Consider the following 26,149-nt stretch of genomic DNA (forward strand, 5'->3'; position numbering starts at 1 on the left):
AAGAACACTAGGCCCATTTGCACATCAGTTTTCTAGAGATGAGAGCAGTACTTCTGGCACTGCAAGCACTCCACAACTCTCTTCCTCTAGGGAGGATTGCAATCCAGTCAGACAGTATGTCAGTGGTATGGTATGTAAACAAACTGGGAGGAACCAGATCATACCCACTTTGTCAAGGCTCTGAGGGTTTGGCAGTGGGTAATCTCTTCCCAACACTTTCTAGTAGCAATGTACATCCCAGGGAAGTCCAGTGTGATAGCCGACAAGCTCAGCAATGCGATATTGATGCCTCATGAGTGGTCTTTGAATCAGAACATAGCAGAAGAGAACTTCCGCAAATGGGGCTAGCCTTGCTGCAGTTGTCTTGCCACTCCTTTGAATGCCAAATGCAGCAGCTATTTTGCCCTAATCCCCCCCCCCCTCTGGTGGAGACACAGAGAGACACACTTGTTCACAATTGGCCCTAGGGACTTCTTTATGCTTTCCCCCCCGTTTCCCCTCCTATCAAAAGTCATTCAGAAAGCAAAATCCGTGGGAAACAAGATGATTCTCATTGCTCCATATTGGCCTCGTCAGATTTGGTTCCCATTTCTCGGGCCTCATCTACTGGAGGATCCATGGATTCTGGACCCAGTTCCAGACCTGCTGACACATGTCAGGAATGCTTCATCCTTCTCTCCACACCCTCAACTTGACAGCTTGGTTGCTCCACTTCCAACTTTAGTGAGGCTTCAGGATTTCACTCCAGCAGTAAAACACATTTTGATATCCTTTCATAAGGTTTATACCAGAAAACTATATGCTAGTAAATGGAAAAGATTTTCTTTCTGGGCGCAGATCAGAAACATAGACACCTTCACTTCCCCAATTTCTTCAGTTTTGGATTTCCTTTCAGAACCCTTCCAACAAGGCTCAGCTGCTGCTACGGTTAAAGTCCAACTAGCAGCTATCTCCATTTTTCACTTAGGACAGCATACACCTAACTTGATGGCACATACTGTGTAAAGCATTTTTGAAAAGCACTTCCTTACTGAGATCTCCATTTAAAGAACCTGTCCCTCTTTGGGACTTAAACTTTGCCCTATCGCACTTAACCTCACCACCCTTTGAACCATCTTCCACATGCGATCTAAAGTTCCTCTCTTGGAAAACAATTTTTCTGGTAGGTATAACCTCAGCTAGAAGAGTTTTAGAGCTACAAGCGCGGTCAGTCAAACTGCCCTATTTGATTTTCCATAAAGACAGGGTCTTGCTCCGAAGTAACCCATCCTTTATCCCAAAGATTTGCTCTCCATCTAATATTAACCAATCTGTTGAGCTTCCAGTGTTCTTCCCCTAACCATACCAACAAGGCAGAATACAAACTTCACCAACTTGATGTGCGTAGACAGCTTAAGTCCTGTCTCCATAGAACTAAAGAATTCAGGAAGTCAGATCAGTTATTCATATCCTTTTCAGAGGCAAAAAAAGGTACGCCAGTCTCTAAAATCACATTATCTAATTGGCTTTCCAAATGCATAACTTTTATATACTCCTCCTATAACAAAGAACTCCCCTTCAAAATTAGAGGTCACTCAACCAGGTCAGCATCAACATCCACTGCCTTTCAAGCCAGAATTTCAATGGACAGTATTTGTGCAGCCGCCACTTGGGCCAGCTCACATACTTTTGTCACTCATTACAAAGTTGATTTGGCCTCCAGGGACAGAGCTTCTTTTGGTTCCACATTGCTCAAGAGTGCATTCCCGTGAGCCACCCAAGAAAAAGGTGCTAGGGACGCTGTCCTACATGTAAGAATGAAGGCAAGGTAGGACAACATAAAGAAGTTATGTACTCGCCATAACGTTCTATGTTTGTTGTCCATCTCACCCTTCATTCTTACGAACCTCCCACCTACCCCCGTCCATATAATCCTAGAGGACCTGGTAGGAAAATTTTTGCTCTTTCCTATATATTGGAGACCTTTCACTATTGTTTCTCTTTTACCTGAGGATACAGTATAGCTATTTTCTGTTATAGTCAGCAGCAAACAAGATCTCAGGATTGATACCACTGCATGATGGGATACCGACCCTGCCACGAGCCAACTTAAGAGACTTCGAGTTTCTGTAATCGGCTGAGTCTGAGTCTAGGATTGGCTCCAAACCCATATGTAAGAATGAAGGGTCAGATGGACAACAAACATAGAATGTTATGGTGAGTACGTAACTTCTTTTATTTGTGGGAATAATACATACAGGGGAGGAATATGGTTTGAAAGAAGGCAGGACTTAAATGAGCTATGTAATCTTTGACTGAAAATGATTGGATAGATTATAAGTGATGTACAATGTTTGCATCTGGGAGTGTGTTGGTTTGGTTTGTGCTTGCAACTAGGTTTGTGTCCGTATGGATTGTTTTCATTTTATATAATTGCCTATGTCGTAAGTGATGGTTTAATAAAGATGTTAAAAAAAAATTGCTTAGGCTGTATGATGTATAGCATTATATGTGAAGTATAATGTTTTGTAAATGTGAACTTGTTAATACAGTTTGATTGCTTTTATATAAATGTAAATTTGCCGGAGTCACAAGTGATAATTCAGTAAAAGTGTTTAAACCAAAAGTTCAGTATATTATTTTTAGTTTTTGTCATGTTTATACAACATTGTTGACCTTTATTATTTTATAGTTTTAGTATTGGTGTCATATTTACAGCAACATTATGCAGTATTTTTGGCTTGTGTGAATATTATGTTAGAAAATGGTGAATTATCTGGGGATTACTTGCACTAAAACTGTATTAGTTGAAGCTATAAATCAAATGAAGTGAGCAGCAACATATTACAGCTGGAAATATTTTTCCATGGTTACCTACAGAAATGCTAAACTTGTTTAACTTATACATATTAATACAGACAATAGTATGATTAAAACTTCAGCTGAATTAAAAGTTAATATTTTTTTGTCTTGAGTTCTCAAAACAGTTGCAAATAAATCTGTGCTCCTTTATGCTGCATTATGTTAAACATATACCCTGACTCAGCACCATAACACGTTATGTTTTCTTTTTTCTTCACAGTCGTCTTTACCTCAATAAAAAGACAGTTGACAAACAGCCATATAGCAAGCTCCCAGGTGTGTCATTACTAAAGCCTCTAAAGGGTGTGGACTCGAATCTAATCAACAATTTAGAGTCATTTTTTGAGCTGGATTATCCAAAGGTAGGTTCATTTAGTAAATGTCACTGTACCATAGTGATGTTATAATCCGAAAACAGCAAACTTTTTTTTTCTAGGGCCTCATCTTGGTTCTCCACCATTTTATTCCTCTGTACTTGTCAGCTTCTCCCATGTTTGTCTGAATAGCCATTTTTTCAAAAGAGGGGGGATGTCACAGCTGACCCCAAGTAGAGATGATTGCCTCCTAATTTTGTATGCCAGGCATCACCATGTGGTGCAAATGAGTGCATTGCTGTGTGAAATATCCTGGGCCCAATCTGAATATGTTGGACACCTGTATTGGACGTTGTCTTCAGTAACCCTCTTTGTGTTCTGTTTTGTTGTAATTGAATGTCCATCTGGAACAATCTAGAGATTTTCTCCAATATTTGATGTTGACCTGGCATGTATCATGAAAACTTAGAGTGACAGCTGTAGTACAATATTTGATGGCTGATGTGTTTTCCATATTTTCCATGATTCTGCACCCTAGAAGTGGTGAGACTGGACTGGGCTGGCAGTTGCATAACAAGAACACCATCTCCCTTGAGGACTTTCTGGGTGTGGGTGTAGGAGCAAGTTTTAGGCTTATTACAGTTTGCTGTTGATGTTTCTCCAGGAGTTTACATAAATTTCCTGGTTGAGTCTGCATTCCTCAAACTGGTTTTGTTACTCTTTCAGTTTCATTGAGGAGTCTCTAGTCCTAGTTTACTAATTCCTTTAGGTCACAAAATCTTTCTTTTGTATTGTATGGAATTTGTTTGCTCAAGTAGTTACTCCAGTAATCCATTGTTAAGGACATACTGTTGACTTTAAGGTCTCAGCTAGGTGTAATGACTTCTTACTTGGTTGTGGAGCCAGTCTCTTGGTCCAGTCTCAAGGTCCAGTCATCACCTACATTGATGGAAGTCTGAACAAGCTCCTTTCAGATTATAGTAAGGGTAAGAGATAGTATTTTGATAACATCCTGCACCATTTAGCTGACAACTATTCATTGAAACAGCACAATCTGTAGGACAGAAACAAAAAAGAAACTTGATTAACTTAAAGGAAAATCCATTTGTAGATCAGATGGAAAGGCGGTCTATACACTGGGACAACAGGAAAGTGGTAAGCACCTAGTGCACAAGGTATTCTAACAGAACAACCTGATAATGTTCATATCAGTTGTACTTGCCTTCAGAAACCTTCTGTAGTAGGTAATTGTTGAGAAGAATCCCAAACGAAATAAAAATTCCTGATAGCCTAGATCTGGAGGAATGCCTAACAGGGAGGCTTGGAAGTCTTCTGTGGAACTGAAGTCTCAAGAGAGGTCCGGGTCCTGGAGTCATGGCTTAAATGTCCAGAGTGAAAACATTTTTGAAGCGACCATGGGGAGCATATGTACCCCATTTGGAATGGCATTTCACAGCATCATTTTTCAGTGGGGTAGTTTGGCACATGTTGGCAAAATACAATGTAGCTTGCAGTCCGCTTTGGAAAAGTTTGCTTATCTGCTGCAATTCTCTCCATACCTCTCGCCAGAGCAAAGATAGAAGTACAGATGTGTAATAACTTGCTACAGCAGTAGATGTTTGAATACTGGTGTCATTACTGCACTGTCACTCAAAACCATGAGAATTTGCTGCAGGAGAATATAGCTTATCTGGCCTGATGTCTTCTTGAGCTTTGGATGTTCCCTATTTAAATTGTTCTTCCTACTGTGCCAGGCCTGCCTGTCACAAAACAACGCTTTTCCAAGTGGCTCGTCCATTGTTATGGTAAATACAGTAGATCACTGCACGGCCTTGTTGCATTTATTTTGCAAGGTTTGCAGCTTATCCTTTACACCTTCTCTATATCCACCCCCCAGAATGCATATTCTGGATTTCTACAGTATGAAAGTACCCCCCCAAAGTACACAGACTATCGAACCTCTAGTATTGTAACAGAATTTAGCGTTTTGGAACCACAGCACTTGTGAATTAAAAGAAAATGTTATTTTCATTCTGAGGTCACAGCAACTCGGAGCATTTCATATAAAATTAATAAAAATACCTTTTTGTGTTTCTCTGAGATGCCACAGTCATGGAATAACTTTGCTTCGGTATCCCTAGCTACCCTGCTACATTAAAAGCCGTGTCACTGTACTCATATGTGTCATATAGGTTATGGAGGGATGATCTCTGCTTAGGCCTTCTCTGGTGTTAATGACACAACATTTGTTGAACACATTCACCTAAACAGAACCAGTGGTAAAGCAAACACTTGCACTATAGACCTAAACCTGTACTACCACGTCAGTGTCACTAAATGGGATAACGGGTATGTATAACAACATATTCGATTGTGAGATAGGTTGTTTTTACATATCAAGCAGCGTATGACCCTGGCAATCTTTAAAACTAGGCTGAACGGATGCTTGCAGTTTCTAACCTGGGAGATGTGGGAACAACCTGCTTGTGGGGGACATTCTTATTCCCTCATCTCTGCTGGGAAGTCGACAGTATGCATACAGGGGACATTGTTCTCTCATCTGTACTGGGTGAAGTGGCTGAGCTTCTAAACAGTCTCCTTGACTGTTAGATTTAGTAAGAACTTATGAAGAGTTATGTAGTAAAATGTTACCCTGCAAACATCACTGCAATATGCAGCAAGCAAACATGCAAGAAGACTCGAGCATGGATGCTTGATGCAGTAATATAGCCCAAGCAAATTGATTTCAAGCATTTGAAAATAAGTTGTTGAAGCTCTCAACTTAGTTTAGAAAAAGTCTCTGCTCAAGACATATTAGGAGATGCAGGATGACTCTTGCTTATACTTTCACAGAAAAGCTACAAGCTAAAAGCTCTGTCAGAGTTTTTGGCACGGCTATACTTCATCAGATTATGTAACTTTCCATCTCACATGGGTTGCCCGGTATTGCTTTGGATTTTTCCTAAATGTTGTGGTATAGTGCTACAGCGACCTTACTCAAAGTAAGATATTGTAGCAGTGTCATGTACTCCTCGTAACAGCAGATGTTTGCGTAAAGGTCACAGGACCAGTAAATGCAGCCTTTCACTTTCCTCCATTATGTTTGTAGTTGTTAGAAGATTGTGTGTGTCTGTTATGATGTTTTGTAAACTAGGATGCAGATATTTCACAAGTTTGTCTGGGAGTAATTTTTTTATGTTATATTTGGTACTGTTTAGTGTGTGTGTGTGTGTGTGTGTGTGTGTGTTTATCAAAAATAATTTACTACTATTTTAACATATCAACCAGTCATAGACTGTTGTGTGATCCCCTAGAGGAGCAGGGTCCAATAGTGCCCTATTGGACCCACCAAGTCCAAATGATCTAAGGCCATATAGATGCATATAGTTTTATGGTGTAGTATTTTGTTCACTACAAGCATGTAACCATACAGAGGTTTCATACCCTTGGAGAATTGAATAAGATGCATGCAGGTGTTCTTTGAGATTTTTGTTCCGCCTATTAGTACATTATCTGACACGAGCAGTAGGAAACAGACAGCTGCAGAAAAGGTGTCCGGATGCACATAACTTTAATAATGAGTAAACACCAGTGTTTTACTGCTACAGTGACCTGTTAATGCTGTATCGTTATGACAAGTACTTCAAACAACTGTACATTCTTTCTGAGAACAAAGACTGGGCACACAGTACTCTGCCCTTTGCAGTGAACTCCTTCTAATGGGCTTGACTAATGTTTGCAGTTGCACAATGATGTCACACTGCTAAAAAAAAATCCACCGTGGTGCTGTTCTGTCAAGTCTGAGGTTAACTGGAATTCATTCTTGTGATTCCTGCAGCAGTGATCTTGGGTCATACACCTACTGTTGTGATTATTATTCATGTAATGGTAACTTTTCCAACAAGGAGATGGTCTCTCTATTGACTTCTTAGTGCATAGGGTTGAGATCTGTTCATAAGTTTTTCTTTTTTGTGATCTCAGCAATCCTGATGACCCTAAGTTTACCTTGGACAGCAGTTCAGTTTATAAAGTTTTTGGCGGTGTCTGCAGTTCAGATGACTCGCACTTTACTTCAGAACAGCAGCTTACACTGTAAAAAATAGCTGTACTTTCAGACTAGAATAGCCTGGCTGCTGTTAAATTTAATTGTCAGAGGTCTGCAGGGATTTATTTTAAAAATTAAACTTGATTTTGAGTTCAGTGTTACTACGTAGTTTTCATCTAAGCTATAGTTTCCGTCAACCCCAGCAGTTTGTGAAGGTGGCAATTCCAGTGATTTTTGAAGATTTAAGAGGGCCGAGATGGGAAGAAAATAATTCCCTACCAGATGGTTTGAATGATACTATAATTTGGAGTGGAACTATTTTGCCAAATCTAAGGAAAGGCTATGTTTTATAAGTTAATTGTGTCTCTGCCACATGGGTATCTGTATTCAGCACACCCCATTTGCTTGAAAATATGAGCACTTTTAAAGAAACCTTTTATGTAGCTTGATGTTGTACCCAAGTGTGTAAATGGATATAATGTATCTCAAGAATTTGAAAAGGTGTTTAAAAACATGTCATATATTTGACTGTTACGAAGGTTAAGAAACTGCTTTTCTGAGGTGTTTCCATATAGTCACATTCTGATAGCTTCATTGCATTTATGGCATTAATTTTCTGCTGGATTATCATAGTAGTAATAATAAGCCGAGCAAAAGACACCAGAGCTAAAAACTGCACACACAACTTTTCAATAGTAGAAGATTTTTAGTACTTTCTTCCACTTCTCTTTGTAGACTTCTTCAGAAAAATGCAATGAAAGCAATGATGCAGCATTTACACTGTGACAGTCATCAGCTGAACAAATCTGCAATTCATGACTTTTTATAAGTAAATACTTCCAAAGTATTTAAGTTATAAAGACTTTGGATATTGAACACTTTTTAATATCCCTTCTCCAAAATTAATTGGTCTTTTCTGACCTGTCTCCCTCTTGACGAAGCAGTAAACACATTCAACTCAACTTTTCTAAATATTCTTGACTCACTGGCTCCTTTATGCACAATATGTGTCGAATCTAATATATGCCCCTGGTTAACTAAGACTGCCTGCTCCTTGATAAAACTAGAGATAGAATGTGGACAACCTGGGTAAAAACTAAGCTCCCCAATAACTTGCAGAAATATAAAAACTTGGAAACCTTGCAAAACAACATAACAAAGACAAAAAAGATTTTTATAACAACCCACCCTCATCAAAAAGATTAAATCCCAAGAAATTCTGGCACTCTATCCATCAAATACTTCATCCTGGTAACCCCTACTCTCCAAATCCCTGCCCCACAAATACACCCCAAGAGACTGCTTCTATCTTTAATTCCTACTTTATTTATTAGTAAGATAAGTCCTGCCCCTTAAATTCTGGCATTAAAAATCCACCTGATCCTCACTCAACTCAGAATTCTCCTAACATTTTTCCCTTAAACCAATACCTACCACCTCTATGCAAACTGAAGTCCTGATGGTCTTCATGTTTCACTGTTGCAGTCATCACCTGTGGGTTATCCCTGCTGTGGTAGCCCTTTGCCAGACTGAATACTAAAATCAATGTTTTTTTGCTTCGGCTGCCATTGCCTGTATTCTGACGTCAGGTCGTCGGTGCTATAAAGCAAGGCAGCCGACGTCATTACATCGGTCTTTCTTGCCGTAGAGCCCGTAGCAGAAGCAGTTCACATGAGTGCCGGTTGGTCGCTACCAGAAGTTGAATTTCAGCTGAAAATGTCTAAAGCTAAGTACCTCATTGGGGATCCTTTTTTCTTGCACTAACCGATGTCTGAAAAAGTTGAACAATTGTCTCGTCTGTGGAAAGCAGATCCCACACCGAGACTTCTTACTGCGTCACTTGTTTAGGCCCAGACCACGACGTTCCCCGTTGCCAGTTCTGTGCCCTTTTTAATGCGAGAAACATTCGCCTTAGAGCTCTTTTTTTGTAGACAGTTATTTTTGTGTTCCGTCTTCGCATTCCGCTATGGCGTCCGTCAGGCAACAATCTGTTGACATTCTAAAAAAACATAGAGATAAAAAATAGAGACAGACCACACAAGGCTAAGACTTCCGACAATGCTACTGCTAAGCAGGTAGTTAGCTCTCTGAAATTCAGTGAGGCACTTTCACAGCCCCTGATACCAGATTCAATATCCATGCAGGCGTCTACAGAGACCCTTTTGGAGTCTGGTATGCCGCAGAAATCTTCTTCATCTTCCGAGCCTTTGGCTGCCTCTGCCTGTTTGGGTCTGGAGCCGCGATGCAGGCACCGGCTTCCGAGGAGGCCTTTCGCACTACCAAATCTAGACAAAAAAGGACATCTTCGCATCTGACTACTGTTTCTCTCAGACTGATGGATTCTCTTAGGCCTAGAAGCCAGGCCACTCCTAGGAAATCTGCTTCTAGTCACCATCCTGCTACTGCTCCACCACCCCAAGCACAAATGCTTAAAATGATGGAGGACCTCATCTCCCTTATCCAGGGTAGTCAGGCCACAACTTCCAAAAGGAAAAGGCACCCTTCTCCAGAAATTGACAGAACAGGATTCTGAGGAATCTGATTATTCATTTTTTGAAGAGGAACAGCATCCCTTAACTGCTTATGAGGATTCACATGTAGAGGAATCCATACCTACTGCCTCCCCTCCAGAGGACCTTTCCTTTGAGGAAACCCTTCACTCCCTCAGGGAACATTTCCAGTGGGAATCTCAGGACTTCCCACAGTCTAAGAAAAGACTTAGAGAGTTTCTGGACCTGCCGTAGCACAGACCCCTGGCCACCCCCCCCCCCCCATTTTAGACATGGTGGATGACGTTTTCCATGAATCCAGCTTAGCCTCTGAGGCCCTCCCTCCTGCTCCCAGTAAACCTGACAGGTACTACAGAGTACCGGATTCCCAGAAATACCTGTGCAGAAATCCTGCTGCAGACCCAGAGATCATTACACAGGGACCTAAAGGAGCTAAGACTAGTTCTGCCAAGAATCCTCTTCCTTCTGACAAGAACTCCAGAGCTCTGGACAGATGGGGTAAAAAATGTATGCACCTCTGCAACCTTGGCTATCAGAGTGCCCAGATGTTCATCGTGTTACACTGCTGCAGTCATTACACTTGGGTTATCCTGCTGTCAGGTGGTCCCGCAGTCTGCCAGAGTTCCAAAGTCTTGGTCCGGCATCGGTTGCTGTTGCCTCCTCCCTGACGTCAGTGCGACGGGTATATAAGATGCAGCCAACGCCATTTTCTTCAGTCTGTCTTGCCGCGCGGTGCCCGAAGGAGAAGCAGTTTGCAAGTGCCGGTCAGCCGACTCCTGAGATTTTCATTCCGAATCCAGAACCAAAGTCTTCTAAAAAAGCTAAGTACCCCATTGGGGAAACTTTTTCTTGCCTCAGACCGATGTCAGTAAAAGTTAATAACTGTATTTCTTGTGGGAAGCAAATACCTCATAAGGATTTCCACTCCTATTGTATTCCATGCCTAGGCCCTGACCACGATGTCACTGGTTGTTGGTTTTGTGCTAGATTTAACAAGCGCACTATTAAACGTCTGTTTGATTTTGCCCGACATTACTTTGGTAGAAAATTCAATTATACCAGGCCGTTGGAACTTCCGAAGACCGCAATGCATAAAAAGCGCAAAGACAAGGACAGGCATCCGAGGCCCAAAACGGATGACGAGGCCTCTTCTAGGCCGGTCACCAGTTCTCCGGTTTTCAGCGAGGTGCCTACGCAGCCCCTGACTACCGTTTCCACAGAACCACAGACCGCCTCCGACTCCCACGTGGAGCTAGCTGGGCCTTCGGATGCACTAGGCCTTCAGTTTAATGATCCTAAACCGAAACCGAAGTAGCTGAGCATTCCACAGCTGCAGAGGGTGTTTTCAGACCTACCCAGTTAACTATTAAAACCCTCTGTTATAAGCCTCCCTTAAAGGCTAAGAAACAGACATAAATCTGTCCAGGACAGGCTTCCATGCCTAGGAAACAGATGCTAAAAATGGCCGAGGACCTGATCACTCTGATCAGGGGGTCCCATCCCCCTCCTGATAAAAGGCCCAGGCAGGATGCAGACTATGAATCTTCTGACCAGGTGTCCATTTCCTCTGACTCTCCCTCGGACCTAGGATATTCTTTACCCCCTTATGAGGATTCTGAGGATTACTCCTTTGCGGAGACCTTACATACCATGAGAGAGCATTTCCATTGGGAAGGCCAGGATTACTCAGAATTCAAGAAAAGACTCGGAGACTTCCTTTTATTGCCCCAACACAGACCCCTTGCTATTCCGCCAGTTTTAGACATTGTGGATGATGTGTACACTGAATCCAGTTTGAACCTGGACTCCTTACCCCCAGCCCCAGTTAAACCTGATAGATATTACAGAGTCCCTGACTCTCAAAAATTTCTGTACAAAAGCCCTGTTGCTGACCCTGAAACTATTTCTCAGGGACCCAAAGGGATTAAGGCCTCATCAGCAAGAGATTCCAGAGCATTAGACAGATGGGGAAAGAAAGTATACATGTCTGCAACTTTAGCAATGAGAACCTTGAATTGCCAGTTTCACATGCTAAAATATCAGCAATTTTTGATGTCTCAGTTGAAACAAAAGATGCTTCCAGAATCAGATCCTCCTAACTTAAAAGAAATGCAGGATTTATCGCATGCAGCTGAACAAGTGGGAAAACATATTTTACAATGTGGGTTTGATTCCTTAGAGGCCTCCTGTAGAGCAGCAGTTACAGGCTCTGTCATTAGAAGGCATGCTTGGTTAAAAAAGAACATACGTTACCAGATCATGTTAAGGTCAAATTATTGGATGCACCTTTGCAGTGGGATGTACTGTTTGGAGTTAAGGCAGAGGAGGCATTAAAGAAGATGGAGGATAAAGCAAAATCTATGCAAACGGTGAAAGATTTCTTGCAGGTTCAGCCTCCTCGTTTTAGCAGAAATTGGCCAACAAAAAATTTGTCCTTTCCAGTCACAGATAGACCTCAAAGGGGCAGATACAGACGTCCAGGAGGTAGAGGTCAGACACAAGGCCCTTACAGACCTCGACAATGGGGCACACCAGGCCAGAACGAAGGGGAAGACAGGCCTCAACCTTATAAAAAACAGCCTCAATGACTTTCCACTACAGCTGCCAAACAGCTCTCTCTTGGCAGCCCCCTTAGGAGGAAAACTGGCACTTTTTTATCACAACTGGCATTGCATCACCAAAGACAAATGGGTTCTCAACATTGTATCTCAAGGTTACAGGTTCCATTTCCACACCTTGCCAAGGCTAAAAGGAATGCCAAATCTGCCACCAAATCAATGGGCAGAGGCTCAAAAACAAATTACAGCACTCATGGACATGAGAGCTATTCAAGAGGTACCACCACAAGAACAAGGACAAGGATTTTATTCAAGACTCTTTCTGGTTCCCAGAAAAGACAAAGCCTGGATACCCATTCTGGACCTTTCTACACTAAACACTTACCTGGATGTTCCGAAATTCAAGATGTTGACACTACAGCAGCTTCTTCCCATGCTGGGCAAGAAAGCTTGGCTCGTGACCTTGGACCTCAGAGTCATACCTGCATGTCCCTATCAGACAAAATTGCAGAAGATACCTCAGATTTCTAGCTGGTTCAATGCACTATCAATTATCTGCACTGCCCTTTGGCTTATCTACTGCGCCCAGGGTCTTCACAAAGTGCCTGGCACCAGTAATTGCATTTTGCAGGCAAAAAGGAATTCAAATTTACCCATACCTGGACGACTGCCTGATTCAAGCAGAGAGCAAGGACATTCTACTAAAACATCTGGCGTGCGTACGTAAAAAAGTTAAGTTGCCTGGGGTACACAGTAAACGAAAAGAAATCAAAACTAGTGCCCTCACAACAGATAATATTCCTGGGTGCCAGCTTGAACACAACGGCCCAGATGGCTTATCTCACGCCAGACAAGCAAGGACAACTGACTCAATATTTTCAATTAATGGCAACAAAGACCCAACTCCCTGCAAGAAAAATTCTGCAGGCCTTGGGCTACATGGCGTCTTGCATACTACTAATTCCATATGCCAGACTGCATATGAGGAAACTACAATGGTACCTAAAAGCGTATGGTCTCAACACTGTCAAAGTTTGGAAACAGTTATACCACTAATTCCTTGCCTACAACAGGAGTTTCGATGGTGGGCACAAGCTTGTCACCTCAACAAGGGACAGCCTTTCACTCAACCCACAGCCAGGCAGACACTGACAACAGATGCATTGGATTACGCCTGGGGAGCACACATGGCAGGAAAATGTATCCAGGGCGAGTGGCCTACAGAGCAAAGACATCTCCACATCAATCAAAAAGAGATGCTAGCTGCACAAAATGCTATTATAGCTTTCAAGGACTTACTGCATCCAGGACAATTACTACTAAAGACAGACAACACCACAGTTATGTGGTACATAAACAAGCAAGGGGGCACACACTCCTACCACCTCTGCAGACAAGCCATGACCTTGTGGAACACAGCTCTAAGCTACCAAGTTCATCTGCAAGCACAATTCCTGCCAGGAGAGAAAAACACACTGGCAGACGACCTAAGCAGAAACATTATGGTCCCACACGAATGGGAACTAAACCCACAAATATTCAGAATGATAACACAAAAATAGGGGACCCCGGACATAGATTTGTTTGCCACCCCAAAGAACTGCCAATTGCAGAAATTCTGCACAAGGAGCTACCATCCACAAGCGTGAAAGTGGATGCCCTCTCATTCAGCTGGAAAAAACTACAAGTATACGCTTTCCCACCTTTACCTCTCCTTCCAAAGGTACTCATAAAAGCCAGGCAGGAAGAGCCAAAAATGATACTGATTGCACCAGACTGGCCACGCCAGCACTGGTACCCAATAAAGAACTTAACTCAAGAACCACCCTGGATTTTACCACAAATTCCACAGTTGCTGACACAGTACAACAATCAGATACTTCACAGCCAGCTAAAGACCTTAAATCTAGCTGCATGGAAAATTCCTTAGTCAAGCAAGCAATACCTCTCTCCAAAGCTGTTATGGATGTCATTCTGGAGGCCAGAAGGCCTAGCACCAGGAAAGCATACTCTGACAAATGGAAGAGATTCTGTGCCTGGAACCAAGCACACAGCCTTGACCCTCTAGTCCCAAACATTCCTCAGATACTGCAATACTTAACTGAGATGCTGGACAAGGGCCTTTCTTTCTCATCCATCAAGATCCACGCCTCAGCTATCTCTGCTCATTACAACACAGATCCACCAATTTTTTCTAATCCTCTGCTCAAACAATACCTCAGAGGGGCTAAGAACATAAGACCACCCCGTAGAGCACCTACACCTACTGGGGACCTCAACTTTGTTTTGGAAAAATTAACGTTACCACCTTTTGAGCCAGCTAACACAGCAGAATTAAAATACATCTCTTGGAAAACTGCTCTGCTACTGGCAGTAACATCAGCACGGAGAATTTCAGAATTACAGGCACTAATGGCAGTGGAACCTTTCCTCATCTTCCACCAGGACAGGGTGTACTTAAGAACCAACCCTACGTTTATGCCAAAGGTGGTATCAAGTGTGGCTCTAAACCAAACTATTCACTTGCCAACTTTTTATTCAAAACCACAGAACAAAGTGGAGAGACTACTACATTCTTTGGACATTCACAGGCAGTTACGCTTCTACTTGGACAAAACCAAAGCTTTCAGAAAATCTGAGCAATTATTGGTAGCGTACGGTGCAGGAGCACAGGGAAAAGCCATTTCAAAGCAGACTATTTCAAAATGGATAGGACACTGTATACGTTTCTGCTACACCCACCATGGGAAACCTGTACCTAGCAGCATTATATCTCACTCCACCAGGGCAACAGCCACTTAACTGCCTACCTCAGAGGAGTACCTACCAAGGATATTTTGGAAGCAGCAACATGGAGATCTGTGCATACCTTCACCAAACATTACCATTTGCCTTTATACTCCAAATCCAGAGCATGCTTCGCCACTGCTGTACTGCAGGGCCTTATAGCCACCCCTAATGCCTTATAGATCCAGCCTCCCTACTTCAGCTTTGGGATTCCACCCAAGTGTAATGACTACAGCAGTGTAACACGATGAACATAGTACAGTTTTGTACCTACCATAAATGTAGATGTTAGAGTGTAAACACTGCTGCAGTCCAGGTTACCCTACCTCCTTCCCCTCTTACCTTCTGGTATTTACCTAGGGCATCTACCCTTTATTACCTATGGGGAGTATTTGCTGGTAACTAATAATGGTTGTTTGCTTTACTTTTGTATTTTTTACTAGCAATTGGTATTGCCTACCTATTTGGGGGCACCTGACATCTGGGGCAAGAAAAACTGAAGAAAATGGCGTCGGCTGCATCTTGTATACCCCTGTCGCACTGACGTCAGGGAGGAGGTGACAGCAACCGACGCCGGACCAAGACTTAGGAACTCTGGCCAACTGCGGGACCACCTGACAGCAGGATAACCCAAGTGTAATGACTGCAGCAGTGTTTACACTCTAACATCTACATTTATGGTAGGTACAAAACTGTACTTTGTCAGTTCCATATGTTAAAATATCAACAACACACTTTGGAACTATTAAAACAGAAGACGGCTACCTTTCCTGACTGTGCCAATTCAAGAGTTAGCAGATTTACTGCACTCTGCTGGTCAAGTGGCCAAACACTCCTTACAATGTGGACATGACGCCCTAGAAGCCTCTAGCAGGGCAGCAGTGACAGGATCTGTTATTAGGAGACATTCATGGCTGAAGGAACAACCTTTCCCTGATTATGTCAAGTCTAAAATTATTGATGCACCCCTAGATAAGGAGCGCTTGTTTGTGGTAAAAGCAGAAGAGGTGCTTAAAAGATGGAAGACAAAGCAAATTCTATGCAAACAGTAAAAGATTTCTTTCGGGTTCAACCTCCCAGATTCAGCAGGAACTTTCCCTATAAGAACTGGGCCTTCCCTGCACCTAGCATACAGGGCCAAGGTAAACCCTGCAGGGACAGACCATCCAGGCCCCTATTCCAGGGCCAGCAGAGAAACAAACAATGGGCCACTTCCGTCTCTAAGGCCGGGAGTTCTAAGCCAACCTTCTATGGCAAACACTCACAATGACTCCCCCTCCCCCCTCTGCCCTCCCTTCACTCATCAAAAACTTGGACATGCTCCATTTAAAGAAATCCCAATCCCTCAGAGCCACATGCTCCAGGGATCTAAACCTTGTCATCATAATGAAAAAAACATGCTGGAGGGATAGGTTCCTGACCAAGAGACTCCCCATACTCTGGAGTAGACTGCCCATACATGTCTAGCAGAGCACCTCCTTGGCCCTCTTCAAAAGGAACCTTGACAATTGGATGGGAGATAGGAAATTCACCACGGGGATCACGTCAGTCACCCTACTAGACGGGTCCAGGGAAGTAAATATTGTGGGAAGAAATATCCAGGGATTTGTTATGGCTAGGCTTGTATAGGCCCTAGGGCTGATAGGCTCGTACCAACCTATGAACATAGGAGGAAGACTCTCCCTCTTCAAAGACAATTGACTTTCTGTAACAAAGGAACCATGGGTCTTAAAGATCATTTTTCAGGGATACAAATTCTCTCTTTCAGCGAACTGCCAGTTCCAAAAGGGTACCCAGACTTACCTCCAAATCAGTGGGCAGAGGCATTGAAACAGGTCCAAACTCTCATATTCCATGAGGCAGTAGAACCTGTCCCCTCAGATCAAACAGGCAAAGGGTTTTATTCCAGACTGTTCCTTGTTCCCAGAAAAGAGGGCACTTGGAACCCATCCTGGATCTATCCATTCTGAACACCTCCCCGGCGGTCCCCAGATTCAAAATGCTAACTTTGCAGCAGCTGCTGCCTATACTAACAAAAAATGCCTGACTAGTTACCCTAGACCTAAAAAATGCCTACCTCCACAGAATCGTTTAGGAAATTCTTGCGCTTCAGAGCAGGCTCTCAACATTTTCAGATGTTCTTCGTGTTTCACTGTTGCAGGCATCACATTTGGGTTATCTGCTTGCAGTAGCCCTCAGTCAGCCTGATTAACAAAGTCTTGGGTCCTGCGTCGATTGCTGTCCCATCTTCCATGACGTCAGGTAGTCAGGGATATAAAGGATGCAGCCAACGCCATTACATCAGTCTTTCTTGCCGTGCGGTGCCCGAAGCAGAATACTCTTTTCAATTGTCCAGATATGGCTTTGATAAGCCACCCGACTACCAACATTCTGAAAAAACGCAAAGGTAAAGACAGACCACATAGGTCCAAAGCTGCCAACAACTCCTCTCCTAAGCTAGTCACCAGTTCGCTGGTACTCAAGTGAGACGCTTTCACAGCCCCTGATACCCGCTACTTCAGATTCGCAGGCCTCTACTGAGACCCATTCGGAGTCTGGTATGCCGCGAGATGCTTCAACTGTGGAACCTGTCTCTACCTTGGATGGGTCCGGAGCCGCTGTGCAGGCACCGGTTTCTGAGGGTGTATTCAGGCTTACTGACTTGCATATTAAACAGACGCCATCTTCTACAAGGCCTAAAACTCGATCCATGCCTAGAAAACCAACACCCATACCACATGGTCAGTCCTCTATGCCTAAAAAACAAATGATAAGAATGGCTACAGACCTTATTACTTTAATCACAGAAGCCAACCTTCCCCCCTCTAAGAGACCTAGGACTGAGTTTGCTTATGATTCTTCTGATCAGGATTCTGAAATGTCTGTTTCCACTGATGACCAGGATTTACTCTGATGTACCTATGAGGATTCTGATGCAGAGGACTCTAGCCCCTCTGCTTCCCCTCCAGAGGATTTCTCTTTTGGTGAAACCTTGCATACTCTTAGGGAGCATTTTCACTGGGAAAGCCAGGATTACTCTGACTCTAAAAAGAGGCTTGGGGATTTCTTACTCCGCCCCAACACAGGCCTTTAGCTATCCCCCCTGTACTGGACATTGTTGATGATGCCTTTTCGGAATCTATCTTGGCCCCTGACTCTCTACTTCCTGCTCCCAGAAAACCTGATAGATATTACAGGGTTCCTGACTCTCACAAGTTCCTTTTTAAAAATCCTACTGTGGATCCTGAGACCATTTCACAGGGACCCAAGGGCATTGAGGCTACTACTGCCAAAAATCCTACCCCCTCTGATAGAGATTCCAGGGCGCTGGATAGATGAGGTAAGAAGGTATACACTTCTGCAACCTTGGCCTTTAGGGCCTTAAACTGCCAGTTTCATACGTTAAAGTATCAGCAGCATATTATTGGATTGCTTAAACAGAAATTGATGTTGATTCCTGACTGTGCTGAAAATAAAGATGTACAGGATTTAATGCATTCTGCTGAACAAGTTGGAAAGCATACTTTGCAAAGTGGTTTTGATTCACTAGAGGCATCTTTCAGGGCTGCTGTCACTGGGTCTGTACTTAGAAGGCATGCTTGGCTTAAGGAGTTATCTTTGCCAGATCATGTTAAAGCTAAATTGCTTGATGCTCCTTTAAACCAAGACCGCCTGTTTGGCAACAAAGCAGTAGTAGTACTTAAAAAGATGGAGGAAAAAGCTAAATCAGTGCAAACTGTTAAAGATTTCCTGCAAGTACAGCCTCCCAGATTTAGTAGGCATTGGCCCTCATAAAATTGGTCGTTTCCTGCCTCTTCCAGGCCTTCTCAGTCCAAACCCAGAACCAGCAGAACACCCAGGCTTCAGTCCCAAGGTACTCACAGGGCTAAGCAGTGGGGGGCTCCCACTTCCAAAGCAGGGAGTAGTAAGACTCTCCCCTACGGTAAACTGTCTCAGTGATTTAACTTTAAATCCTCCAAGCCCTGCACAACTGATTGTTCCCCTAGGGGGAAAGATTGCCTGGCAGGCAAAAAATTGGGAACTCATTACCTAGGACAAATGGGTTTTAAATATAGTTTACCAAGGATACAGATTCCACTTTCACTCCTTACCAACCTCAAATGGTTGGCCAGATCTACCCCCAAATCAGTGGGCGGAGGCTCAAAAGCAAATTCTTGCTCTCCTAAGCATTAGGGCTATTTATTCAACCTGTTCCAGAAGAGGAGCGGAGACAAGGTTTCTACTCAAGACTTTTCATGGTACCCAGAAAAGAGAACTCCTGGTGTCGTATACTGGACCTCTCTGTCCTAAACACATTTTTGGTGATTCCAAAATTCAAGATGTTAACTGTTCACCAGCTGCTTCCTATGCTAGGCAAAGATGCCTGGTTGGCAACACTGGATTTAAAGGAAGCTTACCTGCACATCCCAAAAAGGGAATCCTGCAGAAGATACCTACACTTCAAAGCAGGATACATGCACTACCAGTTCTCTGCACTGCCCTTTGGCTTATCTACTGCACCCAGGGTATTCACAAAGTGCCTAGCTCGAGTCATTGCATTTTGCAGGTAAAGAAATATCCAAATATATCCATACCTGGACGATTGTCTAATTCAGGCAGAAAACCAGGACAATACTATTGAATCATCTGGTGTTTGTACAGAAATTGCTAACTTCCCTGGGGTATGCTATAAACAAAAAGAAATCGCATCTTGTACCCTGCCAACAAATTGTATTCCTGGGAGCAAGCTTGAACACAACTTCCCAGATGGCTTTTCTCACGCCAGAAAAACAAGTTCATTTGACAGCCTACTTCAAACAACTGGCCACAAAGCCCCAGCTATCTGCAAGGCAAATACTGCAGGCTCTGGGGTTCATGGCCTCCTGCATTCTTCTAATTCCATATGCAAGACTGCATATGAGCAAACTACAATGGTATCTAAAAATTCTATGGTGTCAACATTCTCAGGATCTAGAAGCAATGCTTCCTATCATTCCTTGTCTACAGATAGTTCCTTTGGTGGGTAGATGCCTGTCACCGGAACAACGGACTAACATTCACTCTACCCCCTGCTGCCCAAACCCTAACAACAACAGACGCATCAGACTATGCATGGGGGGCTCACTTGGCAGGGAAGTGCATTCAGGGCATATGGAACCCAAGTCAAATGCACCTGCACATCAGTTAAAAAGAAATGTTAGCTGTACAGAATGCGCTGACATCCTTCAAGAACCACATCCTTCCAGGACAATTAATGGTAAAGATGGCCAACACCACTGTTATATGGCATATAAGCAGGGGGGAACCCACTCATACCCTCTCTGCAGACTAGCTATGGCTCTGTGGAACACAGCCTTGTGCTACCAAGTGCACCTACAGGTTCAATTCCTGCCAGGAAAGCTAAACACACTGGCAGACGATCTAAGCAGAAATCGCATGGACCCACACGAGTGGAAACTGGAACAAAAGATATTCAACGTGTTGAGAAACAAATGGGGAAGCCCAGATATAGACCTGTTTGCCTCCTCCCAGAACTACAAATTGAAAATATTCTGCACAAGGACTCCCCACAAACAAGCTTAGAAAGTGGATGCCCTGTCCTTCACCTGGAAAAACCTATCTGTTTATGCCTTTCCCCCTCTGCCTCTCCTCTCCAAGGTACTACTAAAGATCAAACAGGACAAACCAAGGATGATACTGATTGCACCAGACTGGCCACGCCAACACTGGTACCCCCTTTTGCGCAGTGTGTCGCTGCTAGCACCATGGCACCTGCCTCAGACCCTTGTCCTGCTGTCACAGCAGAAGGGCCAGATTCTGCACCCACACCTTCAAACCCTGAACCTGGCAGCCTGGCTAATTACCTGATCTCTCTGCTACCATCCCTCAGTAAGCAAGTGTTGGATGTCATTCTGGAAGCAAGGAGGCCTAGTACTAGAAAATCCTATGCTGAAAAATGGAAAAGATTCTGTACCTGGAACCAAACTCGGGGATGGGCACAGCATCGCCCAATTTACCTCAGATTCTTCAATACTTAACTGAGATGCTACACAAGGGCCTTTCCTTTTCCCCCATCAAAATTCATGCCTCAGCCATTTCAGCTCATTACAACACAGAACCACCCCTCTTCTCTCATTCACTGCTGAAGCAGTTCCTCAGAAGGCCAAAAACTTAAGGCCACCCAGGAGACCTCCTACTCTAGCCTGGGACCTTAACTTTATATTAGAAAAACTCACTCTACCTCCTTTTGAGCCAGCTGCAAATGCAGAGTTGAATTTCCTTTCTTGGAAAATAGCCTTCCTTTTAGCCATCACTTCAGCTAAAAGGTTGTCTGAATTACAGGCCGTCATGGCAGTGGAGCCTTTTATCATTTTTCATGCGGATAGGGTGTCCCTCAGGTCCAATCCCTCCTTCATGCCCAAGGTGGTATCCAGTGAGGCCCTTAATCAGTCCATTCATTTGCCAACCTTCTTTTCTAATCCACAGAACAAAGGGGAGAGAATTCTGCACTCCTTACATGTGCACAGACAACTTACATTTCATTCGGACAGGACTAAACCTCTCAGGAAATCTGAACAACTGCTGGTTGCATTTACTGCAAGGGCAGAGAGGAAGGCCTTTTCAAAGCAAACCATTTCTAAATGGATAGGCCGTTGCATTCATTTCTGCTATAAATACCATGGAAAGCCTACCCCCACAGGGGATTAGACCACATTTTACCAGAGCTGCATTAACCTCTACAGCCTTTCTCAGAGGTGTCCCTACCAGGGACATCCTAGAAGCTGTTACCTGTAGTTCTGTACATACCTTCAACAAGCTTTACCATTTGCCAATTTTCTCTAAATCCAGAGCTGGCTTTGCCACTGCAGTCTTGCAGGGCCTTATAGCTTGTCGTAATGCTATTTGATTTTCTCCTCCCATCCTTAGCTTTGGGAATCTACCCAAATGTGATGACTGCAACAGTGAAACACGAAGAACATAGTACAGTTGTGTACACTTACCATAATTGTAGATGTTCGAGTGTATTCATTGTTGCAGTCCTAGTTACCCTCCCTCCAACCCCCTGACTTCTATTGGCTATACCTCTAGTCTTGCTTACTATGTTTAAATCTTTTTGGTGTATTTGCTTTTTTGTTGGTGGTGTAACCTTGTATATATAATTGCTTCCTATTATGGGGGCACCTAACATCTGTGGCAAGAAAAACTGATGTAATGGCGGTGGCTGCATGCTTTATACCCCTGACTACCTGACGTCATGGAAGATGGGACAGCAACCGATGCAGGACCCAAGACTTTGTTAATCAGGCTGACTCAGGGCTACTGCAAGCAGATAACCCAAATGTGATGACTGCAACAGTGAATACACTCAACATCTACATTTATGGTAAGTGTACACAAATGTACTTTCTCTGCACTGCTGTTTGGCTTTGCTGCTCCCATAGTATTCACCAAGTGCTTGGCCCTGGCCATAGCATTCTGCAGACGGAGAAGTATACAGATTTACCCTTACCTGGACGACTGTCTCATTCAGGCAGACTGCAAAGAAAAGCTGCTCCAGGACCTTCTCTTTGTCAAATCACTCCTAACTTCCCTAGGGTTCACCATCAGTGAGAAGAAATCAAGCAAAACCCCACCAGGAAGATCATTTTCTTGGCAGATGTGCTAGACGCAGCATCCCAAATGGCCTTCCATTCCCCAGAAAAGCAGAGATTCTTGCCTCTACTTTACCCAGCTGGCTTCCAGAAGTCACCTCACTGCAAGGAAGTTCTGCAAGCCCTGAGATACATGGCATCTTGCATCCTTCTCATTCCTCTGGCCAGGCTTCACATAAAACTTCAGTGGTATTTAAAGAACCTTTGGTACCAGCACTCTGTCTCTAGAGATCTCTCTCCCTCTGATCCAGTGAGGGCCGAGTTTCTCTGGTGGGCAGAGGCCTGTGCCAGGAACAAGGGTCTTCCCATCATCCTCCACCCTTCCGGCCAGACCATCACCACCGATGCCTCAGACATTGCTTGGGGCGCTCACCAAGCAGGTAGGTGCACCCAAGGTCTTGGGATGCCCAGCAACTTCACTTGCATATCAATCCGAAAGAAATGATGGCAGTAGGAAAGGCTCTATGACATATTTTAAAACCCATGTCAGGCCAGGGGTTCTCCTTATAAAAACAGGCAACACCACAGTAATGTGGTATATCAACAAATGGGGGGGGGGCCAATCTTACCCCCTGTGCAGGTTAGCCATGAGACAGCCAAATGGGTCTACACCTAAGAGCCCAATATCTACCAGGGGTCAACAACACCCTGGCAGACCACCTAAGCACAAACTTAGTGGACCCCCACGAATGACAGCTGCACAGGAAACTCTCTGCAAATCACTCCGGAGTGGGGGATTCCGGAAGTGGATCTCTTTGCCTCGCACCTCAACCACCAGCTGCAAAAGTGGTATACCAGGGAGTGTCACCTCCTAGCGTAGAAGGTGGATGCCTTGACCTTCCCCTGGAACTCCCTCTTTGTGTACACTTTCCCATCTCTGCCCCTTTATTCCCAAAGTACCGATCAAAATAAGGGAGGAGAGACTAAAGGCCATTCTCATTGCTCCAGATTGGCCCAGACGGCATTGGTACCCCTTACTGCACATCCTGACCTTACAGCCCCCCAAGCAGCTTCCCCTGATCTTGGATCTCTTGACCCAAGTGAGGGGGAAGGTACTGCACCCAGACTTACAGACTCTCAATCTTTCAGCATGGCTTATACCTTAAAAGCTATCAAGGAGTCCCTGTTAAGCAAACGGGTCCTAGACATCCCAGAGGCCAGAAGACCCAGCACCAGAAAATTATACACAGGGAAATGGAAAAGATTCTGCTCCTGGAACCAGTCCAAAGGGGCCAGTACCTCCCATCCTTCCATCCCTCTTATCTTGGATTACCTAGCCGAGTTGCTCAATAGTTCCTCTCTTTCTCCTATATTAAAATCCATGCCTCAGCCATTTCTGCCCATTATGATTCAGACCCACCCCTCTTCTTTCATCCTTTGATTAAGCAATTCCTCAGAGGGGCTTCTATATCAGACCTCCCAGAAGGCCTCCCATGCCACCCTGGGACTTGTATTATGTTCTAGAAAAACTAACCTTACCTCCTTTCGAATCTGCTGCTTCTACAGAATTGAAATACCTCTCCTGGAAGACTGCCTTCCTACTAGCTATCCCGTCAACCAGAAGGGTATCAGAACTTCAGGATCTCATGGCTGTTGAGCCCTTCATCATTTTCCATGCAGACAGTTTCTCCCTGAGGACTAACCCCTCCTTTATGCCCAAGGTGGTATCTGATGTAACCCTCAACCAGGCCATACACCTACCCACCTTCTTTTCCAACCCTCAAAACAAGGGGGAAAGAATTCTACACTCAGTAGATGTGCACAAACAACTCTGATACTATCTGGACTGTACTAAACCATTCAGAAAAACAGACCTACTATTGGTCAGCTTTGCCCCTGGGGCATAGTGGTAAGCCTATTTCCAAACAAACCATTTCCAAATGGATATCACACTGTATCCAATTCTGCTACAGACTACATGGGAGTAGTCCACTCTCTAAATCACCTGTCATAGTTGAACCCAACACAGAACCTCTAGGGGGTCATGATAGATGACCAACTGAAATTTGATTAGCATGTTAATAACTGTATTGAGAAAACCCATCATAAACTTTGCCTGTAATACAGAAATAAAAAAGTTCTATCAAACAAAGCTAAAGTCTCCCTGTCTCATGCCTATCTCCTACAAAGCCTGCTGTACAGCTCTCGGATTCTCTCCAACCTCCAAACCTCTCTCCTAACTAAGCTAGAGAATACTTATAACAAAGTGGCCAAATTTGTTGCAAATCAAAGCTATATATCTCATCACTGCCTCTCTTTAACACACTTTGAACTGGCTTGAATTACCCCATCGGCTTCTCTTCTCTGTTTCAAAATAGTCCACACTATCTTGTACCAATCAAATTTCTGTCCCAACCTGTCTCCTGTAATCGTTTTGTACACTCCTTCTAGAACTCTCTGAATCTCGGACCAAAACCTACTACAAGTCCGTAAACCTAAGAGCAAAATTGGTCAAAATCTGTATAGCTACAACCCTACCATCTCTTGGAACAAACTCCCATTGGAAATTAGATCACTTAAACAACTCAATGAATTTAAATCAGCCACCAAAGATTACCTACAAAGTCAGTGGTCTTGCCACTGTACTCATTCACCATAAACTGGTTTTATTTCTGCTCTGTGTTAGCTCTGTTACACATCTTAACTATATATTTTTGTCTGTTACTCTGTCCTACAAATATTCTTCTCTTATGTACTGCTGCTATGCTCTTCACTAACCGTAACCTCCTTGACTGCATTTCAGCTTAATATATCCTATGATATACTTACATACTGCTCCTCCACATATATTGCATGTAATATCAACTTGAACTCTGTAAATAGTCCCTGTGCTTTTACTATTTCCAAATTAAAAATGTCAGTGTTATTGTTTTATGATTTTTCATGGTTTTTGGTATTTCATTTTACTTGTATAATACCATTGTAAATTTGTGGAGCTTTTCACCCTGGGTCTCCACTGAAAAAGGGCTACTCAGCTCAACTGGACTAACCCTGTCAACAAATGTAAAATATTAAAATAGTTTCCAAGCTAATAATAAGCCTTCCCTTGCTCAATCCAGATATAAGAATATTTTGTGTATAGAGAAAAACATGATAGTAAGTTGTTTCCATTTATAATTTAGATGATCTTAAAGTGTACAGTTTCAGACCATGAGGGTTTACTATATTATGATACATTTGTCATATTAATTCTTTCTGTTCTAAAATGGTAATCCAAAGCCCTTGCCTAATGTCCTTGTAGGCATTTTCAAGAACAAAACCCATCATAGGATAGGCAGAGTGCTATGTAAATCACCCCTAGATGTTGCAGTCATATTTTCCTTCAAAAGGAATTGTTTTGTGGTATGTGAAAACTATAATACAAAGGGACCATCATTAATATAGGTACATTATTTACATGCAGCACATTTTTTCATGTAGACTTTTCATTTGTCTCTAGCTG

General features: G+C 43.4%; 1 protein-coding gene across 2 annotated transcripts in view; it reads left to right on the forward strand.

Moving 5' to 3' along the window:
• Positions 1 to 26,149, forward strand: part of UGCG (UDP-glucose ceramide glucosyltransferase) — a 396,521-nt gene that overhangs the window by 107,241 nt on the left and 263,131 nt on the right. For both annotated transcript variants that reach the window (XM_044061068.1, XM_044061069.1), the window contains exon 2: positions 3,062 to 3,203. In XM_044061068.1, coding sequence (XP_043917003.1) covers positions 3,062 to 3,203 — 142 coding nt within the window. The remainder of the gene's footprint in view (positions 1 to 3,061; positions 3,204 to 26,149) is intronic.

The sequence above is a fragment of the Protopterus annectens genome, chromosome 2.part0 (assembly GCF_019279795.1).
Source record: "Protopterus annectens isolate FY-2018-M chromosome 2.part0, PAN1.0, whole genome shotgun sequence".
NCBI classification, from domain to species: Eukaryota; Metazoa; Chordata; order Ceratodontiformes; family Protopteridae; genus Protopterus; species Protopterus annectens.